The 27,387-nt window shown below is 44.8% G+C and overlaps 1 protein-coding gene across 1 annotated transcript in view; it reads right to left on the bottom strand.

Annotated features, from left to right (window-relative positions):
* slc4a4a (solute carrier family 4 member 4a) overlaps positions 1 to 27,387 on the bottom strand; it is a 134,677-nt gene that overhangs the window by 54,700 nt on the left and 52,590 nt on the right. The window contains exons 4-6 of the mRNA XM_056275646.1: positions 23,695 to 23,855; positions 17,184 to 17,363; positions 7,640 to 7,716 (exon numbers count right to left, since the gene is read on the bottom strand). Of these exons, the coding sequence (XP_056131621.1) occupies positions 7,640 to 7,716; positions 17,184 to 17,363; positions 23,695 to 23,855 (418 nt within the window). The remainder of the gene's footprint in view (positions 1 to 7,639; positions 7,717 to 17,183; positions 17,364 to 23,694; positions 23,856 to 27,387) is intronic.

The following is a 27,387-nucleotide window of genomic DNA, read 5'->3' as shown; positions in this document are numbered from 1 at the left end:
GTGATGTGTGATTGCGAGTGAACGGCCTATTATCTCTCTCTTTATCTTTACTGGTCAGATACAGAAAGTCCACTACAGTGGTTTGGACGTCCTTAACGTCCACAGAGGCCCTCTCAGTGATGCTGACAACACACTTTGGGTTTGATAAGAAACGGATTTTGGCACAGTAGCAGTTAGCACAGTAGCGCAGTTGGCATGATAGCAGTCTCAGAGATGTGAAAATATCAAAATTTGATGCCGTCACCATGCTTAATAGATGGCAGGAAATGATATAAAATTGCCAAAAACTGAAAACATATGACTCTTTCACATTCAGGACTGGACGGAGGAAAGGAGAGAATATGTCATGGACGATAGAAAGAAAAAAAGTAAAGCTGTGTCATCACAGACAGCAATCATCAAAAATGGCTGCAGTTTAGGACAATACAAATCGTTTCAAAAGCTACGTATCATTTGAAACTTTTATTTAAACGGAGCGATTTTGCTTTTGTTTTACCACTACTTTCCTGCTCTGCATGCAACAAGCATGAATCAACAGTGGCTGAATGGTTAAGTATTTAAAAAAGCAACACCTTATAGTACAGATCTGTAACACAGGGGTTATTTATAGATGCTTGGCAATAAATAACTTGATTTGAACGTCAAACCCTCACCACATCAGCTCCTCATATCAAATCAAAGTACCCATTATGGGGCTCAAACCTCTACAGGTCAACAGCATCCAATTCTGATGGCCTTTTCAACTCAGATATCAATAAAGTTACACTTTCATCTGTTATCGCCTTTGGTGGATGTTCTCTGTGATACCACATGCAACATACTTGCACACAAATTTAGTTCATTAATAAACGAAACCAAAGTTCACCAGTATCATAAACATAGGATAAGACTATCGGGTGAAAACACTGTATTATATATTAACTTCATGGCACCAAGAGGCTGGTTGGAAAACATTTCCCAAGGAACGCACAAGGACAGCCTTTGGAAAGAGCAACAGATTCCAGGTCCGGGGTTCTGGCACTCGTGTGACTCGAACAATCACACCAATAAAGAAAAGGGTAAACAGGGTTTCCGTCACTTTCAATTTCTGCAGAATTTTTTTTTTTGTGTGTCAAATATTGTTTTTAATATTACTAGCCATGTTTGGTGGGATAAAGTACATGTTCTTATTTATGTTGTTTGAATTGCGGCTCCATTTCAACTCTCTGACTTGACCGAATGGTAACGATCTCCTGACTGAATTCTTTTCCAGCATCATATAAAGACACCAGTTAATCATCAGTTAATCCTCTCTTTTTCCATCTTGCACATGTATACGGCCAACATTTCGCCGATGTCTGGTTTATACAGACTGTGGTGAAATGTATTCTAAAACACCTTGGATTATGTAATGTATATTTGATACTGATGTTGGCATGCCATGTCAGATCCTCACGTCTACTGGACACATCCAGATGGTAAATTCTCTTAGGACATCCAAACGCCGAGCTTTTTAGACACGCCATCATTATGTGAAACAGGCTGGCGAGTCAACCCGCATTGGAAAACCTCTGAACCTTGGCACCCGCTCCTATAAAACAGGGGGTTAGGAAAGCTTCAATCTGGGAGAGTCCTCTTTCATCCAGCTCTCTCCGGTCCCTCTCCCCCCCAATCCAATCTGTCCAACAATACGACTCACTGGCTCACCCTGACCCAAATCCATGTCCCACAGGCATGGCCATGAACAGATGATAAGACCTACTGATCACATGTCTCAAATGTGGTACCGTAAATATTCTGCTATCAGAATTTTTGGAGCTTGCGACTGGACACAGAACAATGCCAAGTCACCTGCGGCAGTGGCTACATTTACATGATGCTAAAAAAGTGGATTTATTGTGTTAGTCCAACTAAAACTGGACTTTTAAAATACATGTAAATGTGTTAGTCCGACTGAAATTGTACTAAATCGAATTTCTGGAAGTGGGACTAACACACTTAGATAACGCGGTTGGGGATGGATTTACTCTGGCATGTATACGCTTCAATCGGCCCAAAACTGGCCTAGGCGTTCGGCGCATGATCCATAGTTTCCGTGGCGGTCTTTCATCCAATAGCAACCAGCTGAAAGGGGGCATATCGCCACCTACCGTACCAGCGTCGGACATACTTCCGTCAATAAATGGATTCTCCCCCGGTTCTTGTATACTGGGACAGTGGCAGTAGTCCAATTACATGGCCTAATTGAGCTATAACCGTAGCTCCACTTAACTGTGCATGTAAACGCATTGACTGTGGGTGTTTGAAAGTACAATCCTTAATTCTAATGTAAACCAAAGGGTCGCCCCGCTACCAGTAAGACTGGGAGCAATTGGATGGCAGCTCATTACATCGGGTGTTTTTAAAGGACACTGCTGGTCTGATTCATACTGGCTACCTTCCCAGTCACTTTCCACCATCTGGTCTGTGGAACTTGGTTTGAGCTTTACGTGTTTTGTCTCTTCTGTATTGAAGAATGACACCGGTGGAGTTTCTCAGCATTGAGTACATGTGACGTCACGCATCGCTGTTCCAGCAGACTGCATGACGCCTCCTAGTGGCATTACAACAGACATACAGAAACACTCACAACTGTATCAATAATGGACACATGACTCGAACTTTTCTTACCGGCTCCATGTATTTACATTACATTTACTATTCCTTCATGGTGAACCTGTGCTCACAGTGAGGAAATCTGACGCTCGAGGCCCAAGCCAAACAAACTGCCTTCGATATATCAGGAAGTACAATCACACCTCAAATGCTTAAAGGGATGAGAGGAGTGTTACTACTCAAATACTTATGGAGCCTAGTTCAGCCAGACATAGTACTTGAGGTCTTGGTTTAGGATTCTGGAGTTTAAAATATTGGATGCCTCCATGCAAAATTAGATACAGAGGTGTGTGTGTGTGTGTGTGTGTGTGTGTGTGTGTGTGTGTGTGTGTGTGTGTGTGTGTGTGTGTGTGTGTGTGTGTGTCTTCTGGATCGCCACCTTTCCAAGGTGGAGAAGCTTGCATATACTAAAGATCCCAAGAGTTATGCCGTCTGGAGCTTGGCTCCTGATAGGGGCACCCAAGGCGTATAGGTCAAGCGGGAGGTTCCAGACAAAGCGCGATCCAACAAAGACCTCAACGGTGGAACTGGAGGAAGATGTCTTCAGGTCACATGCCAGTGAAGGCGGATGAAGGCTGCAACAGAGGATGGTCCCCAATCCTCTTGGTTCTCCATGCCATTGAACTTTGGCCACGCCCTGCCAAGGATCGTGTGGTGGTTGCAGGCGCATCAGCCTCTCCATGTAAAAAGCTGTCACGTGCAGGTGTCCTCCCGCAAGGATCAACCCATAAACATCCACGGTCAGTACCCTGTGGTGATCAGGAAGAGGTGACGGGGGCAGGAGAGTGAAGTCTGGCAGCCCCTAGCCACAACCTGCCACACAGGAGGTGGGTCTATAATCAGTCGGTAAGGCCTGGGACTGAGGCAGAGGGGCTTCTCGGCTGCTGCACACATGACTGAGCAGCCCTATTTAGGATCTGCTCTGCTCACCCCAGTTGGGGAGGGGGCTAGAAAAAGTGCCCTAGACATTAGTCTGCCTCATACCTCCTATCTGGACCAGCTCATCCAGAGGGATCACCACCATGTGGTCAGAAACAGAAACTCATAAATTTTGGAGGCTGGAACATACATGGACAATCAGTCCAGCAATCGACCTAAATGGTGTACTGCCATCATCGCCCAAGGGCAGCTGAAAGAGGAGAAGGGTGGTTACACTTTTTACTGGAAAGGAAAAGCAGCTGATGAGCCGAGGATCCTTGGTGTGGGCTTTGCCATCAAAACATCCTCATTTGCTACCTTGCTGAGCTTCTTCTGGACATCAGTGAATGCTTGATGACAACACGACTGGCGCTTGTAAATAACCAAAGCATCACTGTCATCAGTGCATACGCACCAACACTTGACTCACAAGATGAAGTAAAGGAGACCTTTTATGCCGACCTGGACAGTGTCTCACCAAAGTCCCCAAGGAGGATAAGCTTATCCTGCTTGGAGATTTCACTGCCAGAGTAGGACGAAATTACAACTTGTGGAGAGGCATAACTGGCAAGGAAGGAGTTGGAAACACAAACTCCAATGGCATACTGCTGTTAACAACATGCTCAGAACACAGCATAATCATCACCAACACACTTTTGCCAAAAGAACAAAGTTAAAACAACCTGGAGGCACACTCATTCTAACATTTGGCTCCTCATTGACAACATTATTGTCTGTCAAAGAGACCGACGCGAGGTACTAAACACCAGAGTGATGATCAGTGCAGATGACTGCTGGACTGACCACCACCTTATCCACTCCACCCTGTCCGTCCAACTTCATCAGAAAAGAAAGGTGTAGAAAAAGCAGAGCCGCCCAAAGCTCAACCTCGAAAGACTTACTGATACCTCCTCTCATCAACAGTTCCAGGCCATGCTCAGTACATCAATGTCCAAGCAGTATCCAGATGATATTGAAAGCCACTGGGATATGCTCAGGACTGCAATCACTGGCACCTGTAACATCACTCTTGGACATAAGACTAAGAACCACCAAGACTGGTTTGATGAGAATGACTTGGAAATCCAACGGTTAATCAACATCAAGAGGCAAGCCTTTACCATCTGGCAGAATGACATCAACTGCCAAAATAAACGAGCTGTCCATGCAAGAGCAAAGTCAGCCGTCCAAAGCCGGGTCAGGGAATTGAAGAACCAGTGATGGATGAAGAAGGCCCTTGAGATCGAGCACCTTGCAGATGCTGGGGCTACTAGAGGCTTCTTCAATGCTACTAACGCAATATACGGTCCCAGCCACTACCATCTAACCCCTCTTCGCTCCAAAGATGAGCACACAATGGTAACAGACAACCATTAAATCAAAGAAAGGTGGAAAGAGCACTACCAGGATCTTTTAAACCGGGACTCGAGCCCTGAGATGGATGCCCTCCAAGAACTCCCTCAACAACCCAAAGAGGAGGACATGGCAGCACTACCTAGTCTAAGAGAAGTCCAGGATGCCATCAGGAAGCTGAAAATTAATAAGGCTGCTGGTCCTGATGGAATACCGCCAGACGTACTGAGAGCAGGTGGATGTACACTTCTCAGACACATCCATGCCCTGTTACTTAAAATATGGGAAAAAGAGGAAATCCCTGTGCAACTTAGGGACACACTCATTGTCTCTATCTTTAAGAAAGGGGACAAAGCTGAGTGTGGAACCTACCATGGCATTTCCTTGCTTTCCACCAGAGGGAAAGCCCTGGCTAAGGTCTTGGCCAACAGACTCCCCCGAATATCAGAGGAACTTCTGAGTAAAAAGGTTTTTGAAAATTGCAACCTTCAGGCCAGAACAAAAATTCTGGTGTACTAAGTGGTAGTGCTGCCCACCCTACTGTATGGGTCAGAAACCAGGACCTTACACAGCAGGCACTTGAAGGCACTTGAGGCACACCAACAGCGATGACTAAGGAAGACCCTTAAGATCAGCTGGGAGGATAAGCGCACCAACTTCAGTGTCCTCGAGGAGGCCAACATGCTCACTGTAACTGTCACCATTGCACAACATCAGATGAGATGGACTGGCCATGTCCTCTGCATGTCTGACCCTCGCCTCCCGAAACAAGTCCTTTACTCTCAGCTCGTGACAGGACGCCGTGCCCCAGGAGGACAAAAGAAGTGATATAAAGATAACCTCAAGGCCAACATCAAAAGGTTTGGCATCAACCTTAACACCTGGTAACAAGCAGCAAAAAAAAAAGTGGCGTGGAGACTGGCTGTCCGTGAGGGTGCTGCACGCTACAATCATGACCTCCACCGTGCTGCATATAACAAGCACAAAGGAGCGAGTTACCAGAAAGGCCCAAACCACATCCTCAACCACTTCTTCACACCCTTGCCCACATTGCCCCAAAATATGCGGCTCCAGGATCAGCCTCCACACCCACCTGAAGATCCACAAGGACTTAGAAGGAGAACAGTCATACTCGACCCCAGTGATGATGATGGTGTGTGTGTGCGTGTGCGTGTGTGCAAGCGTGTGTGTGTGTGTGTTAATAATCAAGCTTTGACTAAGTTTCTTCATATTTTTTTCTCCCTGTTAAAGGGTTTTTTAGGGAGTTGTTCCTTATCCGATGTGAGGGTCTAAGGATAGGATGTTGTGCTGCTGTAAAGCCCACTGAGGCAAATTTGTAATTTGTGATATTGGGCTCTACAAATAAAATTGACTTAACTTGACATTAATGCTATTAATGCTATTGAAGTAAGCTTCAACTGGATGTGGACAGTAAGATTTGGTACATAGCATTGTACTTTAGACAAGGTTTATCTCCTCTCCAACCAGCTGGCAGGGTTTTACTCTGGGTGATTTTACCTGCTTGATATCAGATCAAGCCACATCAGACTTTGGCTGGTTCATGACGGGAAGGGGCTTTTACAGCTAAAGTTGAAAGTCTCACTCTGTTTTCATGCAAACAATCTGTGTCATCACAGTGTCTCTGGAAGCTAACCGGTTATTTCCCAGAGTTACACAGAACCTGCAATTTAGACTTTGCATGAGGCATTAGTGAGTTGGGGAGCTCAAATTCACTCAGAATGACCAGGATTCTATTGTGTTAAAATTGTTAATACAAAGAACTAGAATACCCCCACATAAATTTCAGTTTATAAATCATTAACTCTTATTAGCAAGTATCCAAAACTATCCAAAGGAGTTGAATCAAGTGCAACTGGACTTGGTATAACCATGACCTGGATGAATGAGAACATTAACAGACATATCCAAAACTAGTTTTTGTCAGTCTGACCAACAGCTGGATCATTTGAACGCGATTTCAACTGCGGCAGTAATAGCTTCATAGTTAACACTAACTAACGCTGACTGGGTGCGATGCTTATGAAAATTAAATTAAACAGCAGTCTCAGCACAGTGATGCATTACGACAGATCCGAGGCAATTAACTTTTACAGTAATGTACGCAATAGCTTTAATAGTTACAACTGTTTTATTGTCCGATTAAATTTTCACTGACCACTAAACCTGAATCAAACGCGGTGAGTACATGTTAACTTTTATCTGGCTCTAAATAACCCATGTCTGGCCAAATACAGCCCACTTGTAGACCAATTGGTTAATCACATAATTATGTATCGTCCAAACAACTGTCGAAGATACACAACACAAGTCTATATGTATATTGTGCTAGAATACTTATAAGTTCTTTTGTTTTAGTAGTGGCTTTTAGCTCTCTCAGTAAGAGATTTGGACATCTGCTAGATTTTCACTTTTTTTCCAAACGTAGTCCAGTTTTAGCTTAGGCAGTACCATTTAGACTTCTTTAAGACATTTAACCAATGTTTTAATACGTAATTAATAAAATGACTTAGCAAAGACTCCTACTATAAAGCATTTTTGAGGCAGTCTGGCAATACGCTATATGACACTACATGACGATGCCCTCAAACAAGAATGTATAATGTCACTATGTGGATAATAATAAAAAAGATATTTGCCAGTGTAAATGGCTGTTTTAGGGGTTGCTCCCCATAGAGTCTTGCTTCTCTTTGTAAGTGGCTTTGGTGTGACTCACCTGATCTTTTTCTGGTTTGTCCGAGACGTCGTTCAAACTCCCAGAGGTCACGTTTCGGTGGGTCGTGGTGGGACTACCTGTTGAAATAAAACAACCCTCACATGGTTATGCTGCCCTCATCATCTGCCTTGGCACCAGGAGTGAAAGGAAATGAGGCAGACAGAAACCCAGAGAAAAGACAGTGGCCCAGTTTGCTCTTCAGGCATCACCAAATCCAGGGGCCCAGCCATGTCGTCACTTTGAAGGACAAAATAAGCCGCAAGACAACGGATGGTTCACAGGCCAAAATTTCCATTATATTTTCCCATTTGAAAAATCGAAATCTACCCAACTACTACAACGCTGTCTTGTGGCAGCACTCTCGTGAATTTTTTAGCAGTAATTTACACACAAGAACAATGTTGCTAATAAAATGGCTTCGACAGTTAGCATCTTGTTAGCAATGGCTTTTTTAAAAATTTAATTCCCCCCCTTTTCTCCCCAATTGTATCTGGCCAATTACCCCACTCTTCTGAGCCATCCCAGTCTCTGCTCCACCCCCTCTGCCGATCCAGGGAGGGCTACAGACTACCACATGCCTCCTCCCATACATGTGGAGTCGCCAGCCGCTTCTTTTCACCTGACAGTGAGGAGTTTCACCAGGGGGACGTAGCATGTGGGAGGATCATGCTATTCCCCCCAATTACCCCTACCCCCTGAACAGGCGCCCCCGTCCGACCAGAGGAGGCGCTAGTGCAGCGACCAGGACACATACCCACATCCGGCTTCCCACCCACAGACACGGCCAATTGTGTCTGTAGGGACGCCCGACCAAGCCGGAGGTAACACGGGGATTTGAATCGCCAATCCCTGTGTTGGTAGGCAACGGAAGAGGCCGCTACACTACCCGGACGCTAGCCACAGCTTCTTTATGAGAAAATTGCTGCTTCAAAATTCACGAGTGCTATCAAAAGACAGCATTTAACTCAGGACAAAGGTGTCTTCCTCGTGTCAGTGAAAGATATTATTTAAGGTGACTTTGTTTTTTCAGATGGCAAAATTGAATGGTGTTTAGCTCAGTGAACCGCCACCCTGCAGCTGCCGTATGTAACTACAAAATGACGTCAGACTAGGCTAGTCCATAAAGACACGAGAACGACAAACGAGGGGAAATCATGCAAACCGCGGGACAGACACTAACTAGAGAAACACACTAATCGGGATGGGCTCCCCTGATGAATGCTGTGAAATTCCCTACCCGAGGATTTCAGGCTAGCAACACGAGCATCATCTGATAGGTCACTTTTTAAAAAAGTAACTTCATACAAAGTGTGTCTTTTATGATCTAATTTTCCCTGTCTTATCTCGTATTTTTTCTTAGTCCTCCTTTTAGCTATTTTATGATGTTTTATGTCATTGTGTTGTTGATGTGATCTTTTTATGAATCACTTGCTAAAAAAAAGGCAATATAAATTGTGCTTTTTAACTGGAACTACTAATAATTGATATGTACACAAACTGTGGCGCACATGGAAGAGTAAAAAAAAAAACCTTCCAAGTCTCATAACTAGTCTAAAAATGTATTTTGCACAATGCACTGTTTTCACTCATTTCGTGAGCCAATAACTGAATGGTACTTAAGTTTGGGCTGCATAAATTCTGTTCAACAACTTGAATCAACAAAAATATAGGCCATATCCATCCATCCATCCTACAAAAGAAAACTGAACACATCTTGTACCACAGTTACTCGAACCAAACATGTCTCTCAGTGCATTTTGATCTTCTCGGATGCCCCCAATTCCTTCCACTATCCGAACCGCTTACCCTGCTCTCAGGGTCGCGGGGATGCTGGAGCCTATCCCAGCAGTCATTGGGCGCCGGGCGGGGAGACACCCTGGCCATCACAGGGCCCACACACACACACACACATTCACACCTAGGGACAATTTAGTATGGCCCATTCACCTGACCTACATGTCTTTGGACTGTGGGAGGAAACCGGAGCCCCTGGAGGAAACTCACGCAGACACGGGGAGAACATGCAAACTCCACACAGAGAACGATCTGGGACGACCCCCGAGGTTGGACTATCCCAGGCTCGAACCCAGAATCTTCTTGCTGTGAGGCGACCGCGCTAACCACTGCGCGACCGTGCCGCCATGTCCCTCATTCTTTTTCAAAATACTGCATATATATCATATACATCTACCCTAAATAGTATAGCAATAACAAGGAAGTTTAAACTGAATGATTTACTGAATTTAGCAATGGCTGTGTGAAGGTCTGTTTCTCTGTAAGGGAAGTGTGTTGGACGGTTCGACAACGTGCTGCATGTCATTCATGAGCTCCCTCCCACAATAAGAGTAACTCAGACTCCAGACACTGCGACTAAAAGACGGCTGACTTGGTGTTTCACATCGTCAGCTCAAAATCTATTGTAACTGGCAGAGATATGACAGACGGAGTTTCTTGGCTGGAAGAAACGCCCGCTTCGCTCCTGAGATTAGCCCCGGCATGAGGCAGAGCTGATGAGCGTAAATTCTGATGCCACTGTACAATTTCCTACAGTCTGTTACCTCTGCCCCATAATCAACCAGAGCATTGTGGGTAATAACATGGTTGTCAGTATGATGCAGCCAATAAAAGTGATCCGGTAATGGATCCTTCGGTTTGAAACCAAATGAAGGGGCAAAAAAATTAAAAAGCTAAATTTAGAGTGTGTATTTTTTTTTAAAATCATTTTAAGAGATCATTATAAATTCAAAAGGGGGGAAAATTATAATTGTATTGACTCGGATGAAAACTATCCAATGTGTGGACACGCTATAAAAAGATACTACTGTACTTCCACAAAAATATAGGGGGATGTTTACTTAAAAAGAGACAAGCTACAAAACCCTTTTAAACTCGATGGTGTTAAAGGGAAGCAACCCCGATTTACAACATTAACTCTGTATATATATGTATAAACATTCCGTTAGCGGCCACAGTACTGAGCAGTCTTCTGGATGTCTCTAAAATGTCACCGAGAGAGTGCGCCAGAGACGGACATCCGTGAATGTGAAGCCTTACTTCCTGGTTTACCAACAAGCCACACTGGATAAGAAAATGGGGATAACAGACATCCTTATACAGCTGTATATAGCATTACTCACATTTTCTTTTACAGCTCTTTGTAGTCTCAGACTGGGAGGACTTTATTTATCCCAAAAGGCCAATTCAGTTCTACAGCCGACCCAGTTCTCACACACACACACACACACAGTAAAACCTCGCAGGCGAGCAGCAGCATGTCAGAAATGACAGATCAGCACATGAGAACAGGGAAGACGAGCAACAACGCACTCCGACACCCGCAGCTCGCCCCATCAATGCAGGCTTACACGAGGAGCCAGGTGAAAAAGCAAACAAAGATTAAAAAAAAAACCCATTATAATTCACACAAGTTTAAGATAATGTGGCATTCATTCAACATGACTACTGTCGGCATTTCGAAACCTGATCGCAGAAGGAATGGAGTATTATTTGCATTTTCTTATACAGTGCAGCCAACTGGAAAACCACAATGGCAGTTTTGACAATAACAGCAACCACCTTCCTGGTTTGCCGATAAGCTGCATTGTATAAGAAAATGAAAAACCCCACCAAAACGGTACAACCCTCATGTCTTTATGCATGCTCAATAATCCAGGTAAGGAAATCCCCGAAGGTTGAATCAGTTCATCTGGACACGAGGTTTATTGGGAGAAACATTTTATCACTCATCTAAGTCAGTACGTTTACATGATGTTAGAAAAAGTGGATTTATTGTGTTAGTCCGACTAAAACTGGACTTTTAAAATACATGTAAACGTGTTAGCCCGACTGAAATCGTACTAAATGGAATTTCTCGAAGTGGGACTAACACACCTAGATGACGCGGTCGAGGATCGATTTACTCTGGCATGTATACGCTTCAGTCGGCCCCGAACTGGCCTAGGCGTTCTGCGCATGACCCATAGTTCCCGCAGTCCAATAGCAACCAGCTGAAAGGGAGCATATCGCCACCTACCGTACCGGGATAGGACATACTTCCGTCAATAAATTGATTCTCCCCCGGTTCTTGTATACTGAGCTAGTAGTCCAATTACATGGCCCAATCGAGCTATAACCATAGCTCCACTTAACTGCATGTAAACGCAGTCACTGACCTCTTCAGTCTCAACTGATTGCAGGTATCCCCACCCTTATAAACAATACAGTGGCACAATGACCAAAAACAACGATCAGTTTCATTTGCAAATACGGGCATGACCATTAACTAGAGTTACAATGGCCATGAACATACAAGGGGCAGTACTATAGGCAGAAGCTGTGTCTTCAGTCCATGTACTTCACATAGTGGCCAACTTGTATATGGAGGAAGTGGAAAAGAGGCTCTGATGTCCTATCCAGGGACACCACCTAGCCATTGGTTCAAATTTGTGGACGACACCTGAGTTAAAATTAAATCTCAGGATGTACCACATTTCACCGACCACATTAACTCTGTGGACAACCACATCAAATTCACCAGGGAGGATGTGAAACATGACAGATCAGCCTTCTTATACTGTGAAATTGCAGTTGGTGATGGGGGACATTTGACTGTTGGTGTTTACCATAAACCAACACACACTGATCAGCACTTAAGGTCTGACTCTCATCATCCACTGGAGCACAAACTAGGAATCATCGTGACTCTGTACCGCTGAGCTGACAACATCCCCACCGACACAGCGGCCGGGGAAGGGGAGAAATCCCACATTAAACAGGCCCTGGTTAAGTGTGGTTATCCTAACTGGGCGTTTGTCAAAGCCAGGAAGACTCCCAAACACTGCACCAGCTGATCAAAGGACGTAGGACAACAGCTGTCTAAATGAATCCGTACGTGGTGGGAGTGTCGGAACAGTCGAGACATGTATTTTCCAAACATCACGTCTCAGTTGCTTTCAAACCCCAAAACACACTGAGCCAGAAATTAGTCCACCCCAAGGATCGGGTCCCCCGGCACAAACAGAGAAATATAGTGTAGCTGTTAAGTGCCAGGAGGATTGCCATGACTTGTACATTGGGGAAACCAAACAGGCGCTGGCCAAGAGGATGGCACAACACAGGAGAGCTAACACGTCAGGCCAGGACTCCACAGTCTACACCATCTACACAGTCTACACCATCTACACAGTCTACACCATCTACAGACCAGTGGCCACTCTTTCAAGGATGAGGATAGGGAGGAACCCTCGTTTGAACAGGGAGTCAAAAGAGGAGGGAATGACCATCCCTGAACTGGGGGGGGGGGGGGGGGCTAAGAGTACATCTGTCACTATCTTACAATGCTGTGATTGCAAAGATTCCCCAATCCTCCGTGAATAGTACACATGGCCATTGTAACTCTAGTTAATTGTCACGGTAATTTGCATATGAAACAAATCGTTGGTTTTGGTCGTTATGTCACTCTATTGTTTATAAGGGTGGGGATACCTGCAGTCAGTTTAGACCAGGGGTGGGCAATCTTATCCAGAAACGACTGGTGTGGGTGCAGGTCTTTGTTCCAACCACACAGTTACACACCTGTGTCTCCTAATCGAGTTCCTCAGCAAAGACTCTACTGGTTGATTAGTGGGATGAGGTGTGTATCTGCTTGGTTGGAATAAAAACCTGCAACCACATCGGTCCTTTCTGGATAAGACTGCCCACCCCTGGTTTAGACTGAAGAGGTCACTTGGATGAGTGCTGAAACGTTTCTCTCAATACACATTGTGTCAAGATAAACTGATTCAACTTTCTACAAGTACAACTCGTACTTCTTGTTTTGACACTAGCTTCATTGGGCTATATCAGAACAGACTACGCCGCTTAAGAAAGAATAACAATGCTACATACAGCCGTTGTAGCGAATGCCATAAAAAGATGGCGATTCGTGGACTGTTCTGGAGTGACATGACTGGCAGACACAATTTCCACAAGGTTTAAGAAACAGAGAAAACTGCTCAGTATTATGGCTGCCAACGGAGTGTTGTCTCTACGACACATAAAGAGATAATGTTGAAAACTGTGATGATGTCCCTTTAAATTCTATATTCCAGATAAGAAAACATTTATAGCCATACCTTTTCTGAAACGCTGGATGTATGAGGCCTTGAGCCTGAGTGACAAGGTGGGCAAACTAACACTACGGGTCAGAGGGGATCTGGTGGCAGCTGAAGTCTTATTTTGATGAACTTACTAAGCCAGTCCATGCTGGAACTCCTCTGCTCCTGCAAATCCTCCATAGAGATGCGACCCGATAGGCAAGTCACTGAGTTCTCAAGAGGACTACGGGCTTTAAGAAGCGGTAGCAGCACAGCAAACCCAAACCCAGGAAAATGAGAAGAAAAAAGGAGAGAACGGATGGAAGGGAAGGGAGGAAAGATTGGATGGAGAGAAAGATGGAAGACAAGCCCATTAAGCAAAAGCAGGCGGTTGTTAAGCAGACAAAATCAAATGGCTGTTACAGATGCTGTAAAAAGAAATGATTCGTAATTTCTTACAAGCTGCGTGTTGTGACATGGAAGAAAGACAGTTTGCATTATTAAATGAGCAACCAGAAGTCACGGGTCATTGGTCAGAACACTGCTGTGCTGGAGATTACTTTTAAAAGCATTCTCCAAGTAGCAAAAACTTTTGATCAATGAACTACTAACAGTAAACCTCTTTATCTGGACATCAAACTCTAGATAAGAGACTGGGGGTTTTTTTCCACTGAGTCAGATTTCCCTTTGACCACTGCAGCAAAGGCTTGCAAAAGGAGAAAGTTCTCTTCTGGTGTCAGTGACCTGTAAGTTCTCTCAAACAGCAGGTAATAAAAAACCTTTACTTTCCAAAGACCCGTGGCTGGTGTCAGATTAATAGCAATGTAAATACTATGCAATGACTCTTCACCAATTTAGTTCAGCTGAAAGAAAACATGAAAAAAAAATCATACAGGCATCAATGTGTGACAGGGCTTTCACTTTTTATACACACCGATCAGCCAAAACATTAAAACCACTGACAGGTCAGTGAATAACATTGATCATCTCATTACAATGGCACCTGTCAAGGGGTGGGCTATATTAGGCAGCAAGTGAACAGTCAGTTCTTGAAGTTGATGTGTTGGAAGCAGGAAAAACGGGAAAGTGCAAGGATCTGAGCGACTTTGACAAGGGCCAAATTGTGATGCTGGACGACTGGGTCAGAGCATCTCCAAAACGACAGGTCTTGTGAGGTGTTCCTGCTATGCAGTGGTCAGTACCTACCAAAAGTGGTCCAAGGAAGGACAACCGGTTAACCGGCAACAGGGTCATGGGCATCCAAGGCTCATTGATGCACATGGGGAGTGAAGGCTGGCCCATCTGGTCCAATCCCACAGAAGAGCTACTGTAGCTCAAATTGCTGAAAAAGTTAAAGGTAGCTACACACAGTGCATCGCAGCTTGCTGTGTATGGGGCTGTGTAGCTGCAGACCGGTCAGAGCACCCATGATGACCCCTGTCCACCACCGAAAGCACCAAAAATGCACCACCTACCGAAACATTACTGCAGACCAGGTACACCTCTTCGTGGCAACGGTATTCCCTGATGGCAGTGGCCTCTTTCACCAGGATAATGTGCCCTGCCACACTGCACACGTTGTTGAGAAACATGACAAAGAGTTCAACGTGTTTTCTTGGAATCCTCCTCAATCCGATCGAGCATCTCTGGGATGTGCTGGACAAACAAGTCCGATCCATGGCGACCCCACCTCGCAATTTACAGGACTTAAAGGATCTGCTGCTAACGTCTTGGTGCCAGATACCAGAGGACGCCTTCAGAGGTCTTGTGAAGTCCACGCCTCGACGGGTCAGAACTGTTCTGGCGACACGAAGGGGACCTACATGATATTAGGCAGGTGGTTTTAATGTTTTGGCTGATCTGTGTATCACCCAAATGTAAAGAAGTCCAACCTTGGATTAAACTGGATTAGACTGGATTAGGCCTGCGGAGAATTAAGCCAATTGAAAGAAAAGTTTCTTTTTCTATATACTAAATTCTTATTTGGGAAGGTTTTACATCAAATTGGCTCAACTTCTCCTGGTTTTGATTTCGTATAAACCCATTTTGGGGAAAACAAAAAGTGACAGCCCCGTCCAGCACGATGAAATGAAATGCAATGCTTATAAAAAAGGAATTTTCAAAAAACTTAAATTCATGAAAATAAGCCGATGAATCATACATTATTGTGAACTTTAAATCATGTCAGCCTCTTGAATTTTAATTTCATAAATGGCCAACTGAAAAAATTGTCGATTATATAATCAGTTTTATCATTTCAGTAGGTTTGGATGCACCTGACTATTATCAATGCAAATGCGCATTTAATCAATGTAAAATCATTTGATTCACAATAAATGAATAATTAAATAAATAATAATAATAATAATAATGATAAATAAATCCTTTGATTCATAGTGAAAATATATTTGCTATCTCTTCATCTTTTTTTTTTGTGTGTGGATTTTCCCCCTTTTTCGCCCAAATTGTATCCGGCCAATTACCCCACTCTTCCGAGCCGTCCCGGTCGCTGCTCCACCCCCTCTGCTGATCCGAGGAGGGCTGCAGACTACCACATGCCTCCTCCCATACATGTGGAGTCACCAGCCGCTTCTTTTCACCTGACATTGAGGAGTTTCACCAGGGAGACGTAGCATGTGGGAGGATCACGCTATTCCGCCCAGTTACCCCTACCCCCCGAACAGTCGCCCCGACCGGCCAGAGGAGGCGCTAGTGCAGTGAGCAGGACACACACCCACATCCAGCTTCCTACCCTCAGACACGGCCAATTGTGTCTGTAGGGACGCCTGACCAAGCCGGAGGTAACACGGGGAGTCGAATCAGCGATCCCCATCCTTTGCTCTTTTAAAAGCTGGCATTTGTTGTTGTGGTTTGGTGTTGTTACAACATGGTTAGTACAGTGTGTGTTGTTGAGGTGATAGCCTAACGTTACTAGCTGAATACTTATGGCCTCTCTAAGTTAGTTTCTCTCTTCACATGACAGATTTAGTGAGCCAAGCACTAGTACGAAGGTGTTATGCTTTTATTAGCCTTTTATCCTGTTTAGATATTAAATAACTGTCACCAAATAAAGGGCTCGATATCATTCATAAGAAAGTGCACCTGATACGGTGACCATCACCTCTGTCCTCAATAAAATAATGTGCAAAGTTCTGAGCAAAGTCTATTTTAGCAGAAACCCAGTGGTGGTCCTGCAGGAGGCTTTCTGAAAAGTGTTGCTCTGTTGAGTTCATGCAGAGGAGGGCAGCAGTGCAACCCTTATCACACTCTGCAGCTTCTCCAGCCTCATTCACTGCCCTCATTCACTACTCTCACACCTCGGTACTGCAAGAGGTTATTCCTCGGATTGACGGGAGGGGGGCGTGGCTTGGATAACTATTTCAAGAAAAAGTAGGAAATAAAAAAAAAATCTGGGAATTGGTCAGTTAAGACGTATTTAAAAGACTGCACCAAACTGGCATCTGTATTACCGTTCTCCTGGTTGGAAAACAGCCTACTTGCACTGGAGACCGTCTTGCCGATGTCGGCCAGCGAGCGCAGGTTGGACTTCTTGGTCTGGTGGCGATGCTTCCGCAGCAGCGTGTACATCACCTTGTCTTTATGCTCTGCTTTCAGCTGGCCGATCTCAATCTGGTTATCCGTGATCAGCTCTGAAAGCCAAGAGACAGATGAGACGTCGGTTGGTTGCAGGAAAGTAAAAAACAGATGAATTCTGGGAACCTTTTAAAATGACAGGCCGTTCGTATAGTAGCAATAACTGAGTAATAGAGAAGTAAAATGGCTGCAACTGAACTGTGATGAGTGGTAATTCCCGAGTAATATTTAAGTAAAACAGAGACTCTTCTCTAGTTTGCTTCCTTGTCATTATACTGTGCTGTTAAATATGATGCCCATCAGACACTATGGGATCAATTCACACACCACATTATACCAAACTCAAGTGTTTTTTTTTGTGGAATTTTCCCCCCTTTTCTCCCAATTTGTACTTGGCCAATTACCCCACTCTTCCGAGCCGTCCCGGTTTCTGCTCCATCCCCTCTGCTGATCCGGGGAGGGCTGCAGACTACCACTTGCCTCCTCCGATACATGTGGAGTCTCCAGCCACTTCTTTTCACCTGACAGTGAGGAGTTTCACCAGGGGGACGTAGCGCGTGGGAGGATCACGCTATTCCCTCCAGTTCCCCCTCCCCCACAAACAGGTGCCCCGACCGACCAGAGGAGGCGCTAGTGCAGCGACCAGGACACACACCCACATCCGGCTTCCCACCCACAGACACGGCCAATTGTGTTTGTAGGGACACCCGACCAAGCCAGAGGCAACACGGGGATTCGAACCAGAGATCCCCATGCTGGCAGGCAACGGAATAGACCGCCACGCCATTCGGATCATCCCAAACACAAGTATTTTAATCGTCTGTGTCTCAGGCATAAATAGTAATGATCTGTTAAACTTGAGTATAAGGTGAATATTGAACATCCTGCTGAGTAATACAGCCATAGTAAAGCTAGCACCACATTCAGTATTCAGCTCTGAATGTAGTACACCTTAAATTTTTGCACAACAGTAGTCACTCATAGTCACGTTTTCTTTAAAGTTGCAATCCTTAGTTAGTTTGGACAGCTCAAAAATGTGAGTGTATGGTCTGTTATCAGGCCACAGCTCCTCCAGCACTGATCCGAGGTGCCACCAAAACTATCGGAATACTGGCAAAATACACAAAATGAAATTAAAAAATGTTTAGATATAGAACTGCCCTTACAACCATCTTGCTATTTATTAGGAACATCACCGGAAGATGCAGAAGACAAAAATCGGACATCACTATTGAGGGTCCGTCTTCTAACTGCTAAGATGAGCACAGTGTCCTGGCTAAGGACACAGCCCCCCACCCCCCCACACTAACAAAACGGAGGGAGCAGGATAAGGATGTTCATTACATGGATTACAGTTAAAAACAGATATATTGTTGACTAAGTGGTCCCCAATTATTTCATATTTTCTCAGTTGATCTGAAATGAGAGATGGTGACAAAATTCTTCTGGATCTCTTTTCTCCTCATTTAAATGTGAAGATTCTCTCTGTGTTCATGGACAAATGTCACTACTCATTCCTGGTTCCTTTTTCTTTTATTTTTTGAGAATGGGAACTGTATATGGACGTTGAGAGGATGCCTAAATCCATGGACTGCTCCTTAAGACATCTATGTATGTGTTGTGTACTTGAACATGCGACTGTACTGTATAACTGCACCTGATAAACGTAAATTTTAAAAAAAAGTTAAAAAAAAAGAAAGAAGGTGCCATCCTTAATTCAAATGTAAACCAATGTGTCAGCCGGCTGCCAAAATTCAAAACCCAGCGAAACACAGTATTGGAAGCTGCTGTCATTCCCAAATTGATTGACAGGTCTCTTAGTACAAAGACTAACACTATGCAACAACTAAATCTGAGTTTCTAATGTTTTCCGAGGCTGTAAAAGGCTTGTTCACACCGCTAATGAGTGTAAGGATTGGAGTGAAACGGGGCAGTATTTTCAATTATGATCAGTTGAGAAAGACATAAAATGCTCATTTTCATACTGTAACTCAAAATACACTCGTGTGTGTAAATATGCCTCCATTTTAATGGTCAAATAACTCACAGATCAGGCCTTCAACAAACGACACACTTCCATAAACGACACACATGAAGAGTCGGAGGGAGCAGGACAAGGAATTGAATCAGGGAAGCCCAGATTGGGGATCTTCCTGCTCGGGACTCTTCCATGACATCATGAATCCACTCAATCAAAAGGTCTACTTTTAAAAACAAGGTCAGGAGCCGGAGCGCTGAAACACAGCAGCCTCCAGGAATCTCTCTTCCTCTCCCTCTCTTCCTCCTCTCCCCAACTTCTTGTGGAACGGTAGGGTCGTTAATGGCCCATCGTTCAAATCAGCCGGCCTCAGACCTCAAAGCGAAGGCGGCCCAGACGGCAGAGCCAGTCGATGCAGCACAGCCAATTACCTCACGTTAATCACTGCCAGTGAGAACTCTTCCTCTCTTGTTCCCTCATGCAGAGAGATGGACGGCTGAGACATGGGGGAGGGGCAGGGTCTGCCAATTTTCATATTCAGAAGTTGTTTTTTTTTTTTTTGGGTTTTTTCTTCTGCCAAATCAAACTAATGTTACTGTAAATTCATGTTATAACTGTGTAACATATACTAACTACAGCAACAGAGAAGAATCAACACAAACTAACACACATCCAAACTACCACACATATATCCAAACTAACACACATATCTAAACTAAAAAGAAAAATTTAAAAAAATTCACTGTCCAGGAGCGCGAACACCAGTCAGAATGACTGTCGGAACCGCCAGTCTGCATAGGCTAGCAGTTAGATTAGCCTGGCCCGCTACCACGTCCTGTCAGGCCGCCCTTGGTGTTTCCTCTTTGGGCTTAGCTCTGGACAGGGCCGTGGTCCTTGGGCCCACAGGACGCAGCAGACCAGGCTCCCTCAGCCAATCCAACGCCAACTCTCCCAGCCAGACACCTTCAACACACCTCCCCGCACCCCACACGATGACACTAAAAACAGAGTCAGGCCAGGTGAGGCTGCTGCCAGACTGCCCTCGGTGTTATCAGAACTGCCAGTCTGCATGGGCTAGCAGTTAGCTTAGCCTGCCCCGCTTACACATCCTGTCACACCGCCCTCGGTGTTTCCTCCTCGGGTACAGCTCCAGGCAGGGCCGTGGTCCCTGGGCCCACAGGACGCAGCAGACCAAGCTCTCCCAGCCGATCCAGCGCCAGCTCTCCCAGCCGTCAAATGAAGACAAACTTAGATGCAGACGTGGACAAAGACACTGCATGGACGGTACTGGGTGAGGCTGCTGCAAACGTGAATTTGCGCTGCCATCTTCCTGTTCATATCCTTAATACGATGTCCTTAATATGTTCACTTGAACTTGCCAATGTATTTAAAGCCAATTTAACCTTTTTTTCTCATCACAAGTTGAGTGTCTTGATTCTTCTATTATTCTAAGTCAGGGATAGGCAACATGGTCCAGAAAGGTCCGGTGTGGGTGCAGGTCTTTGTTCCAACCAAGGAGTTACACACCTGAGTCTACAAATCAAGGTCCTTAGCAAAGACTATTGGTTGACTAATAGAATCAGGTGTGTAACTGCTCGGTTGGAACAAAGACCTGCACCCACACCAGACCTTTCTGGACCATGTTGCCCATCCCTGTTCTAAGTGTTATTCTGAGCACCAAAGAGCATGCTGACTCCACAATAAAAGCATGATGACTCCACAATAGAAGCTCTTTGAGACCACTGGTTTCTCATAGTTTAATTGTGGTCTGCAGAACAACTGTGATACTACAGGCATGTATGTACTTGTTTTTCTTTCAGCTATATATGAATAGTCAAAAAAATTACATTATAAAAATTATGTCGTTGTTTATCATTTTATGTTTTAAATTTCCATGTGCGCTTGTTGTGCTTTACTTTCAACGTACGGCGACATAAACACGACTGTTCAGACACTGATGTTCTCCTGCAGGACTTTCCATTGAACAGCCTGACCTAGTAAACCAGCGCCGCGCTCCGCCCGAAGAAGAAGAAAAGTTAAAGCTCACAGCCTCGTGTACAACAGGCATCCATCTGTAAACCTGCAACCATCACGGGAACCATTAAGAAAAGGGCACTTGACTCGCTTGGCATAGTTTGCACTTTGGGTGCAGTTGAGTAATTTCAAAAATGTAAAGTGACTGGATTGAGTAGCTGCAGCTAGTAGGCCTCATATTAATATCCCACTCAGCTCCTGCTGGTTTTTCTGCACAGGGTTGTTAAGGTTTCCAGCCTGAAACCCTGGAGACAGTTTTAAAAAAATAAATTCAAAAAATTATTAGAGGAGTTAAAATGCTTTCAAAAAAATTTCCAGTCTTATTCAGACAAAGTGGAGCAGCACATGAGGAAAGCACTTTGTAACTATTATATCAATAACTGTTACATATGAAATTAATCAATCAAGTTGCATTTTATATAGCCCTCTTCTAGCTGCAACAGCCACTCAAAGCGCTGCTTTAATTAATGACTGTTATACACTGAAAAAAAATTATAAATTTTAATTAAATTTAATATAAATATACATTTTAATAAAAGAAAAATAATGACTTTTATACACTAAAAAATGGCTAAATGGAGAATTAGTTTGAATAAGTTTTAAGTGTTGGTGATACTGGGTGTTTTTGGAGATTTACATTCCCAAAATAAATTTGGTTTATTCATATAGTGTATTTTTATGACACTGCATGACGATGATATGGGCCATGTCAACTAAAGAATATTTCCACAATATTTTCAGTTACAGCTGTGTTTACTCAAGTAGTTTTTCACTACTACTACTACTACTACCACTACTACTACTACTTTCGGCTGCTCCCGTTAGGGGGCGCCACAGCGGATCATCCGTTTCCATCTCTTCCTGTCCTCGGCATCTTCCTCTGTCACACCAGCCACCTGCATGTCCTCCCTCACCACATCCATAAACCTCCTCTTTGGCCTTCCTCTTCTCCTCTTCCCTGGCAGCTCCATATTCAGCATCCTTCTCCCAATATACCCAGCATCTCTCCTCCACACATGTCCAAACCATCTCAATCTTGTCTCTCTTGCTTTGTCTCCAAACTGTCCAACCTGAGCTGTCCCTCTAATCTCCTCCTTCCTAATCCTGTCCTTCTTCATCACTCCCAGTGAAAATCTTATCATCTTCATCTCTGCCACCTCCAGCTCCACCTCCTGTCTTTTCATCAGTGCCACTGTCTCCAAACCATACAACATAGCTGGCACTACCATCTTATAAACCTTCCCTTTAACTCTTGCTGGTACCCTTCTGTCACAAATCACTCCTGACACTCTTCTCCACCCACTCCACCCTGCCTGCACCCTCTTCTTCACCTCTCTTCTGCACTCCCCGTTACTTGGATCAGTTGACCCCAAGTATTTCAACTCAAAGACGTTCGTCACCTCTACTCCTTGCATCCTCACCATACCACTGTCCCCCCTCTCATTCATGTATATGTATTCCGTCTTGCTCCTACTGACTTTCATTCCTCTTCTCTCCAGTGCATACCTCCACCTCTCCAGGCTCTCCTCAACCTGCTCCCTACTCTCGCTACAGATCACAAAGTCATCCTCAAACATCATAGTCCATGGAGACTCCTGCCTGATCTCGTCCGTCAACCTTTCCATCACCATTGCAAACAAGAAAGGGCTCAGAGCCAATCCTTGATGTAATCCCACCTCCACCTGTAACCCACCTGTCATTCCTACCACACACCTCACCACTGTCACACTTCCCTCATACATATCCTGCACCACTCCTACATACTTCTCTGCTACTCCCGACTTCCTCATACAATACCACACCTCCTCTCTCAGCACCCTGTTGTATGCTTTCTCTAAATCCACAAAGACACAATGCAACTCCTTCTGTCCTTCTCTATACTTCTCCATCAACATTCTCAAAGCAAACATCACATCTGTGGTGCTCTTTCATGACATGAAACCATACTGCTGCTCGCTGGTCGTCACCTCTCCTCTTAACCTAGCTTCTATTACTCATTTACCCTTACTTGAGTAACTTTCTTCATCAATACTTTTACTTGTACTCAAGTAAGTCATCACTAAAATAGGAGTACTTTTACTTAGTAGTATTTTCAGTACTCTCTGACCGCAAATGAGTGTGGACTTACTTACGCTGTATAGACATATTCATTTTATTAGTATGACAGCCACCATGGCTGCTCAGATACTCAGCGCTTTGATACTGCACGACAACATAAGAAACGCACCACATCAGATGGTGATGTTTTCACCTTTACGGTTTAATTAACCACGACTCCAAAAGGTTCTACAACAACATGGGGCTGTTTGCCGGGATCCTTCCTTCCCTGTAGGTCTGCACCGTGTGAAAGTGGTTTCCTGACGGTTTGAACTCACCGACCACCTGCGGCAGGGTGGAAGCCTCCATGTCCAGCATGATGGTGCCTTTCTCGATGCACATCCGCAGCTCAAACAGGCTGTGTAGGGACAGCGTGGCTACGTGGGGCTTACTCCAGCGCTCGCCGCCTTTCTCCACCTTCTCCTCGAACTTGATCCACCTAGACGGACACAAAAAAAAGGGGCGGGGGAGGATGAGAGGCTTGAACTGGATGCTCAAATTAAGATGCATTATTCGCAGCCACTCTACGTTATTTACATCTGCTGCTGCTGTAGATGACATCTTCATATCCTGGACAGCGCAGTGTGTAGAGAAGACGGCGCTTGTCATTCAACTTACCGTATGAGTCATAAAATCACTTTCAACTTTTTTTTTATATAATTTTTTTTCTGATTTCTCCCAATTTAGTGGCCAATCAATCCCTATTTTAATCCAAACACCCACCCTCGTACTGCATGCGTTCGCCAACTGCATCTCTCCAGCCGGCAGTCTCGAAGGAGACGCCTCCCCACTTTCGTGACAAGGCGACTCCAGGCCGAACCACTGGTTTTTCCGACACACACAGAGACGCATTCACGTGACGAACACAAGCCGACTCCGCCCCCCTCCCCAAGACAGCGTTGCCAATGACTGCTGCTTCATCGAGTCCGGCCATAGTCGGATCTGACGAGACCGGGGCGCGAACCCCCGTCCCCAGTGGGCAACTGCATCGACACAAAGCCGATGCTTAGACCGCTACACCACCGCGGACTACCAGGTCTTTCAACTTTTAAAATGTATTTGCATTCTCATATTTGCATCGGTGACATCTTTATACGCAGAATAGGACAACAGCAGAGTGAATGTTGTTTCGGTGTATGATGATGTTTGGTGAGGCGCTACTTTGGTGTCCAGAACACTAATTCTCATTCCACTTGCAATACCAGACACAGCATTCTGACTGAGCCAGCGTGATCCAGAACTTTTGTCAATGACCTTGTAGACCGTATTACATATCCAGTAAATCAGAATCAGGAACATTTTTTTTGTCATTTCATTCCATGCCACTGTGCACATGAAATCAAACGAATTTTCGTTTCCCTCATCACACAGCAGTGCAACACAAAGACAAAAACACATCCAAACTACAAGAACACATACGTATATCCAACTTATTAGAAAAAAATAAGTCACTGTCCAAGACAGCGAACGCCAGGATAACTTGTCGGAACTGCCGGTCTGTATGGGCTAGCAGTTAGCTTAGCCTGCCCTGCTTCTGCAGCCTGTCAGACCGACCTCGGTGTTTCCTCTCTGGGTGCAGCTCCAGGCAGGGCCTTGGTCCCTGGGCCCACAGGACGAGCAGACTGAGCTCTCCCAGCCGATTCAGCACCAGCTCTCCCAGCCATCAAACGAAGACATAAACTTAGACATGGACAAAGACACAGCATGGATGGTCCTGGGTGAGGCCGCCGCAAACATGAAGTCCCTCCGCCATCTTAAATAATATAAATATGATGGCCTGGTGGCCTTCCAGAGTGTCTCCCTGCCTGCCACCCAGTGACTGCTGGGATAGGCTCCAGCATCCCCTTGACCCTGCCAGCAGGATAAGCGGTTTGGATAATGGATGGATAGATATAAATATACAAACATTGTATGAGTATAAATAATAATATAAATGCTGTGTGTCACATTAGTTACCCTCTGTTGGTGTGATGGCAGACGATAGTGAAACACTTGACCTGCACCTTTGACGCTATACATCTGAACTCAAAGAATGGAAACCCTCACCAGTTCTTGCAGCTATAGGAGACCACTAGCGTCCAAACAAGCCTCAATCAGTTAAGCTTTGTGCTGCACAGTATGACTTTCGTTTTAGTTTTTATAGCACTTTAGTTCAAGATGTGACACAACATATTGGCCGGCCTGTGTATTTGTCTGGATATCATACTTGCCTCCTTTTTAAGCTACTGTAACTGACAATGGCTTTCAACGGAGGAAACCCAACATCTACAAATGTACTGTAGATTTCTCAGCAGTCAAGGGAGAGCGTCATAGCGTTCTTATCATTTTTGACCCACGGGCACTTTTGCAACCAGGCAACTTAGCCCCTTTTCAAACTGTGGACTCTAGTAATAGCCTCCACGATCTGATGAGACAAACATTGTCTGTAGAAACAGCTGGTTGTATGAGTGCAGTGTCTGTGCACGAGGCATGTGCATGGATAAAATGGGCACAGGACACAGAGACGCCTTGGCTATTATAGGACTTAAAGCCAAGAAGGACACCTTGGCCAAATCTGAATCTGCAAAGTCACGATGGACTCTCATGATAAGTGCTAAAAACAGTCCCATTGAGGTACGAATGGTTTATGCTCCCTTTCGAATCTACGATCAAAGCACGCTTGTCCTTTCAAGAGTCCTCTCATTCATTTATAATGGGCGCAAAAATGCGTGTCCTGGTGTGAAAAGTGAAGTCTGACCACAGCTTTAGACTGAGTGCGTGTTTCGTGATTTGTGTTGTGGCAGAAGCGACCATAAAGCTCTGCATCTAATGCTGAAATGGCCATCCAAAATATCTTATTAGTGTTCTTGTAGAGGGAGGGCAAAAAACAGGAAATTCTCACCCTACTGGGGAGACAAGGGCTCTCTGTGCAGCAGGTCATTTTCAGAATGATTCAGCGAGCCACAACTTAAACCAGAACCATAGTATGTTAATACTGATGCGGCGTCTCATGGGGACTACATTTGTTCAGAGGGCGAAAACGCATCACGGCTTTGCGTCCAACAAATGATGGAAACGTGATGGAAATTTGTCCAACTAATGTACAGAGCTTCCACTACCGGACACTGTCATTTGCCCTTTCAATGAGATGAAGTGCAGACAAACAGTTCCAGAGGATCAGATGTAAGTGTGCTTATCTGAAAACTCACTTTCCTTTACTTCAGAAACTGCCAAACTAAGGACACACCAGCTTTAAAACTCAACAGGATGTTAAGGACGCTCCTTCTAATTCATCCCCAAAACTCTGCCAGAGTCACTACGAGCCTTTCTTTTCTTTTTAGGACCCCCCCCCCTTTTTCTCCCCAGTCGTACTGTAAGAGTACTGTAAGAAAGGCGATATATCGTGGTTTCATAGGCCTGTGTTCTTTGTGCTTATGCTACTTCCTGTCTCAGTTTACGTTGTTGGGTTGGAGTGGAAGGGTCAGATGGCTAAAGATAGATTACAACACTGTTGTCTAGCGGCCGTGGGGTTACACACAACACAACATGTTTGTCATGAACCTTTACATGTAAACAATTAAAAGTCGATATAGTGGTTTTGAGAATCGATACAGTATCACAAAGGATAATATCGCTATACTCCAGTGTATCGATGTTTTCTTACACCCCCGCTGCAGAAACCACTCAGAACAGCTGAGGGATTTGTGTGCATGGTGGTGTGGCCTGGTGGTGCAGTGCTTGCAGTACTGCCTCAAAGCAAGAAGGTCCTGGGTTTGATTCCCACCTGGGGTGGGGTTGGCACCGGGGGGGGGGGGGGAGTTGCATGCTCTCCCCAGGCCTGTTGGTGTGCTCAGGTGGGTTATGTCTCGACTAGGGGCCTTTCTGTGTGCCGTTTGCACGTTCTCCCTGTGCTCACACGGGTTCCTCCAACATGCAGACAAAGAACCCAAATAAACATGTGCGGAACTGGCCCCCGGACGCTGAAGGAAAGG

This window comes from Lampris incognitus, chromosome 1 (assembly GCF_029633865.1).
Source record: "Lampris incognitus isolate fLamInc1 chromosome 1, fLamInc1.hap2, whole genome shotgun sequence".
Classification (NCBI taxonomy): Eukaryota; Metazoa; Chordata; class Actinopteri; order Lampriformes; family Lampridae; genus Lampris; species Lampris incognitus.
Note: the sequence above shows the minus strand (reverse complement) of the source record. Positions and strands in the feature narration are given on the sequence as shown.